Source organism: Neovison vison, chromosome 1 (assembly GCF_020171115.1).
Source record: "Neovison vison isolate M4711 chromosome 1, ASM_NN_V1, whole genome shotgun sequence".
NCBI lineage: Eukaryota > Metazoa > Chordata > Mammalia > Carnivora > Mustelidae > Neogale > Neogale vison.
In genome coordinates, this window is record NC_058091.1 from 166,233,657 (window position 1) to 166,240,750 (window position 7,094).

General features: G+C 40.6%; 1 protein-coding gene across 1 annotated transcript; it reads right to left on the reverse strand.

Moving 5' to 3' along the window:
• Positions 1–4,405: 4,405 nt before the first annotated feature.
• Positions 4,406–5,338, reverse strand: LOC122900760 (olfactory receptor 10). Its single transcript, XM_044239703.1, has one exon. The coding sequence runs from the start codon at positions 5,336–5,338 to the stop codon at positions 4,406–4,408; it is 933 nt and encodes a 310-aa protein (XP_044095638.1).
• Positions 5,339–7,094: the final 1,756 nt, after the last annotated feature.

Genomic DNA, 7,094 nt, shown 5'->3' on the forward strand with positions numbered 1-7,094 from the left:
TTTTATCAAGATCAAAAGCTTTTGCAAAGAAAAGGAAACAGTTAACAAAACCAAAAGACAACTGACAGAATGGGAGAAGATATTTGCAAACGACATATCAGATAAAGGACTAGTGTCCAAAATCCATAAAGAACTTAGCAAAGTCAACACCCAAAGAACAAATAATCCAATCAAGAAATGGGCAGAGGGGGCACCTGGGTGGCTCAGTGGTTAAAGTCTCTGCCTTCAGCTCGGGTCATGATCCCAGGGTTCTGGGATCGAGCCCCATATCGGGCTCTCTGCTCGGCGGGGAGCCTTCTTCCCCCTCTCTCTCTGCCTCCCTCTCTGCCTACTTGTGATCTCTGTCTGTCAAATAAATAAATAAAAATCTTTAAAAAAAAAAAAAAAAGAAAGAAAAGAAATGGGCAGAGGACATGAACAGACATTTCTGCAAAGAAGACATCCAGATGGCCAACAGACACATGAAAAGGTGCTCCATATCACTCGGCATCAGGGAAATACAGATCAAAACCACAATGAGATATCACCTCACACCAGTCAGAATGGCTAAAATCAACAAGTCAGGAAATGACAGATGCTGGCGAGGATGCAGAGAAAGGGGAACCCTCCTACACTGTTGGTGGGAATGCAAGCTGGTGCAACCACTCTGGAAAACAGCATGGAGGTTCCTTAAAATGTTGAAAATAGATCTGCCCTATGACCCAGCAATTGCACTACTGGGTATTTACCCTAAAGATACAAAAGTAGTGATCCGAAGGGGCATGTGCACTCGAATGTTTATAGCAGCAATGTCCACAATAGCCAAACTATGGAAAGAACCTAGATGTCCATCAACAGATGAATGGATAAAGAAGAGGTGGTATATATACACCATGGAATACTATGCAGCCATCAAAAGAAATGAAATCTTGCCATTTGCGACAACATGGATGGAACTAGAACATATCATGCTTAGCGAAATAAGTCAAGCGGAGAAAGACAACTATCATATGATCTCCCTGATATGAGGAAGTGGTGATGCAACATGGGGGCTTAAGGGGGTAGGAGAAGAATCAATGAAACAAGATGGGGTTGGGAGGGAGACAAATCACAAGTGACTCCTAAACTCACAAAACAAACTGAGGTTTGCTGGGGGGAGGGGGGTTGGGAGTAGGGGGGTGGGATTATGGACATTGGGGAGGGTATGTGCTTTGGTGAGTGCTGTGAAGTGTGTAAATCTGGTGATTCACAGACCTGCACCCCTGGGGATAAAAATATATTATATGTTTATAAAAAAAAAAAAAAAGAAAAGAAAAGAAATGGGCAGAAGACATGAACAGACATTTCTCCAAACAAGACATTCAAATGGCTAACAGACACATGAAAATATGTTCAGCATCACTAGCCATCAGGGAAATACAGATCAAAACCACAATGAGATACCTTCCTACACCAGTTAGAATGGCAAAAATTAAGAAGACGGGGAAAAACAAATGTTGGTGAGAATGTGGAGAAAGGGGAACCCTCTTACACTGCTCATGGGAAAGCATGCTGATACATCCACTCTGGAAAACAGTATGGAGGTCCCTTAAGATGCTAAAAATAGAGCTACCCTATGACCCAGGAATTGAACTACTAGGTATTTACCCCAAAGATGCAGATGTAGTGACAAGAGGGGCACATGAACCCCAATGTTCATAGCAGCAATGTCCATAATATCCAAAATATAGAAAGAGTCCAGATATCCATAGTCAAATGAATGGACAAAGAAAATGTGATAAATATATATATATATTATATATATATATATATATATAATATGTGATATATGTGATATATGTAATTATATATATAATATATGATATATGTAATGTATATAATATATAAATATATAATATAAAATACATTGTATATGATAATTATATATATATATATTGGAAAGTTACTCTGGTATCAAAATGAATGAAATCTGCCATTTGCAATCATGTGGCTGGAACTAGAGGGTATTATGCTAAGTGAAATAAGTCAGTCAGAGAAAGACAAATATGATATTTGTTAGTCTCCAAATACATTTGAGTCATTTTGAGGGAGTACAATGAGTCGCTAATGACCCTTCAGGCTGCATCTTCTTGGTTCCTATATCCACAGAATATTGGAGGACAGAATGAAGGGATAAGGCAAGCTAGTACTGTCCCCTATATTGTTTCAGGTGTCACCTCAGGGAGTAGCAGTGAACTACTGCTCGATTTCCTGCAAAACCAGTCTGCCATTCTGGCTGCCATTTCTTCCAGATAACCCTACTCCTTGGGTTCTACTAAAACCAACTTCTTTAATCTCAAGTATAGGGATGTTAGCAGATTCATACTGTTACAAATCTCGGGGTTTCTTCAATATATCCTGTTTGGATTTGCAACCCATTTATCACTTGGGACACCAGTGTTCTGCATTAAATAGCCTCCCTTATAAATAATAATAAGTTGCTTCTATTTTCATAGTTAGATCCTTTCTGACACAGGGTAATCAATGACTTCATAAAAACCCAGATAATAGCAATTTATTTCACTGTCATGATTATTGTTGCCTTCATAAATGTTATACTTTTCATCAGAACATCCATAATATTTTATTTCTCTAATTCAGGGCTTCCAACCTTAGCACTGTTGACATTTTGGGCTGGATAATCCTTTGTTGAAGGAGACTATACTGTGCATTGTATAATATTTAGAAAAATCCTTGGCCTCTACTTACTAGATGCCAGTAATCCCTCTCTCCTAGGCTATGATCACCAAAACTGTCTCCAGACATTGCCAAGTATCTCCCGCAGTGAGGGTGTGGGGCAAAACTGCCTCATGTTGAGAACCACTGCTTTAATCAAAAAACTGATGAAAAACACTGCAGTTATTTCTTTTTCTCCTTTAAAGCAAAGATTTATACTTTGACTAATGCCTGACTATTGTGTTTTAGTGTGTTTATTAGAGTTCAATAGACATGCCTGTAGCCCATTATATGTATGATAATTTTATTTTTTCAGTCTGCATCTTCAGTCACTTGCCAATACAAAGTGTCCATCCTATAGAATGAAATGTTGCATATAACTCCACAAAGATGTCTCAGAGATATTCTGAACTGTGCTGCCATCTTGTATGGACACCTTGCCATGTTCATTCATTCATTCGACCCATATTTATTGATTATTTACAGAGTGTTAGGCTCCTTTCTAAGCACATAGATGAGCAATTTAAGAAGTTCGGAAGTAATGCTTTCAGTCTGTCCTAGCAGGGCATAATTGCATGTCATCAAGAGCTGCCATGTAAGAAGAAACCACTCTTCTGGGAGTCAGAGGTGGTTTTTCTCAAGTACTGCTTTAATTAATGGAGACTTCCTCTTACAAGGATATGTCATTATAGGCTGAGCCAAATGTCAGAAAATAGGATGCACTTGGGTCCCATATTGGGCCACACAATGAATGAATGAGCAACCTGTTAATGACAATGTGGATTAGAAACCAGGGGACCATGGTCATGTGAAAACCATGTAGATATAGCAATGCAGATCAAGTCCCCTGACTTCCTTTGTGGTCACTTCCTTTTGTGGTCACTTAGATTTTCCTCTTTCTCTTTCTATGAAGGTAAGCAGAGATTCCCTTTAGAATCTCATTGACATCAAGTTAGCTTGTCTCCATTTAATAAATAATAATAGTCCCCTTGTTCAGTTATCATTTTTGTAATTTTGAAATTTATTGATTGTCTATATATCCAGCAAGCAAATGTGTTTATTCCTATTATTCAAACATCTTTAAAACTGTCCTAAACTGGATGGAGTTTGACATGTTCTACAACCTGGCCTTGAATAGTCATGGTATTCCTTCCAGTTCTGAGAAACAGGAATCCTTGGTACACTGTGTAAACTCTGTCTACTCATCTTTTATTCTTTTGTTCTTGTTCTCATATATTTATTCATGATGGACAAGTATCGCACTGTATGTTACTGACTAAACCATATGCCTGACTGTTTTGATAATGGTGCAGTGAATGTGGTGATGGAGAAAATTAAGAAGCTTCTATGGCCATGTAGCAGCTTAATAAATATAGTAGAATTATCACTGGTATTATTATAGTATCTAAATGTGTATTTGGTGCATTTGAATAAGTTAGTGACTATGCATTGAAAATAAGAAATCATCAACAGTGGGTCACAGAATTACTTGCCAGTGAGGATTGCCTTGGCCAGAGGTTACTTTAAGGAATGGTCAAGTTTCCTTCTGGTGAGTGCCCACCCTATAAGGATCCCAGGAATAGCTATCGGTTAGAATACAGCAGATTTTCCAACCCCCTCAAAGGAAGATGAAGCAAGTGCAGTTAAAAGAGGTATACCCCACATATGTCTCCAGTGGTTGCCTCGCCTGTTCTTCCCACTCTTGATCTCCCTATACCTGCTCCTTCCCTATCAACCTCCTGACTGCTTTCTTCACATCCTTATTCCTCAGTGTGTAGATCAGAGGGTTGAGTGTGGGAGCAAGGATCATGTATAGCACCGCCAGTGCTTTGCTCTGGTCCTGGGAGTAGTTGTCCTTGGGCTGCAGATACAAAAACATAATGGTCCCATAGAAGAGTGAGACTACCATTAGGTGGGAGGCACAGGTCCCAAAGGCCTTTTTCCTTCCTTCTGCTGAGCGCATTTTTACTACGGCTCTGGCGATGCACAGATAAGTGGTCAGGATGATGGAGACAGGCATGCCTAGGATGATTAGCCGGGCAATAAACATTTTAGATTCTGTTGGGCCAGTATCCACACAGGAGAGTTTAACGATGATCAACAGTTCACAAAAGAAATGGTCTACACGCCGGTTTCCACATCGAGGCAGCACCATGGCCATTGAGGACTGTAGAAAGGAGTTGGCAAAACCAGAACACCAGGAAGCTGCTGCCAGGAGGTGGCACAGCCTGGGGTGCATGATAGAGGCATAGCGCAGAGGCCAGCAAACTGCAACATAGCGGTCTATTGCCATCACTGCAAGGAGAACACACTCAGTGGAGCCAAGTGCCAAGGCCACCCAGTACTGGACCATGCAGCCAGCATAGCTAATCTTCTTGTTGCCACCCCACATGTTCACCAGCATCTGAGGGACAATGCTGGTAGTGAAGCAGAGGTCAAGAACAGAGAGGTTTCTAAGGAAGAAGTACATGGGTGTGTGGAGTCCAGTGTCCAGGATCGAGAGCAAGATGATGGCCACGTTGCCCACAAGGGTTATCGTGTAGAATGTCAGGACAAAGAGGGAGAGAATAAGCTCTAACTCAGGCCACTCAGAGAAGCCCACTAAGATGAAATCCCCACCTGTGCTGTCATTAGCTGTTTCCATCTCCTCTTCAGCCCTATCACTGCAGGAGATCCCACACCCTCTGCAGTGGGATTTAAGAATAAGTGGGTAATTAATACACATAATGGATTTAAGCATGGTCCTTAGATGTGACCTAAATTCTACATTTTTGCTTCTTATTTTCCTTTCTATCTTATTTCTCCCGGCAATTGGATGAAACTCCTGTAGGTACATGACTTCCACAGTAATAAATGTATCACAACCAATTTCAGTTATAAACACAAACAGCATCTAAGTTCACTAATTTGAAAGCCCAATCCCATGAATACTAAAAATTCATAGTCTGATTAACATTCAGTCTTATCCTCTCCCCAGGTAGGACTCCTTCCTGGTGACACCCTTGTGCTTGAGGGAAAAGATTTGGGCAGTGCATAGGGGAAGGGAAGGAGTTACAAAACAGTTCTTACTCTCTGAGCCTGGGAGATGTTTAAAGAGCTGACTCTTCTCTCATGGGAAGAGTTCAGGTTCTTAGAAGCTTCCTTACTGGGACAACAAGTTGGCAGGTTCCCAGCCTGGGCTGGTGCATCTCCTCCTATGAAGCTTCCATCAACTTTTGCAGCCTCTGGAGATCCAGCATTCTCTCCCAGCATCATACTATTTGATCCCTTTGTCCCATTGATGGCCCTATTGGTTTAGACTTGGGACAACCCTGCACTAGCTCTCCCTTTTCCTATGGCCCTCCTCCAACACAGAGGAAGGTCCCTTTCATCATTTGTCTCAAAACCATTGCAGCAGCCAAGATGTTTTTTAATCTGCACTGTAGTAGCTGTTGGCTCTTTTCCCATCCCCCAGAATTTCTGACCTGATCCACTCTGCTCTCTCCCAACTAAAATATGCACTTACTGAAATCCCCAAGTAGCTCTTCTGAAGTCTCCCACCATTGGGAGCAAGTACTTCAAAACACCCTTTCCTATTTGAAGGGGATGGTTTCAGACTCAGGCTATTGTTCATTCCAAACGAATCTTCACAAATTCTCTAATTCTCTCCTCTCAATTTTTAAAACGGTTTTATTTATTTATTTATTTTAGAGATAGAACAAGTAGGGGCAAGGGACAGAGAGAAAGGGAGAAGACTCCCTGCTGTGCAGAGAACAATGCAGGGCTCCATCCCAGGACCCTGAGATCATGATCTGAGCCGAAGGCAGATGCTTAACTGACAGAGCCACCCAGGTCACCCCTCCTCCTACGCTCTTGACTTATTTAAATTTTCATGTGGATGAAACTACTCTGGATGACTAGTCTGAGAATCATAAAATCACTTAAAAAATAACTTTCTTATAAATTATACATATGATTGTATGTTTCACACCCTTTTTAATTTGAGTCAAATATAAGGCAACCAGATTCATTTTATTCTTATGTACCAGAGGCAGTGGAACACTCAGTTTTGTGGGACAAAATTTTGTGAGACACCCACTTTCTTGGAGTAGCTCCTGTCAATGATAGTAAGGCAATAGATCTCAAATAAATGAGCTAGAAGGTAAAGTAATTTGAGTACTTTAAATAGGAATTATAAAAAATGGTACAAAGAAAGACAGCAAAATTAGATAACAAATTCACTCTATTGGAACAGAAGTTAAAGGAGAAATCAGACAGTGAAGCAAAAGGTCATCTCCATCTGTACCATTAAAAATGTCTACCTCGATTCTTTCTCTGACTTTTCCAATTATCCCTCTTCTGTTAAACAGAAATACTTCATAGAATTGTCTTGGAGATAGAGTGCCACTGACTTCAATAAG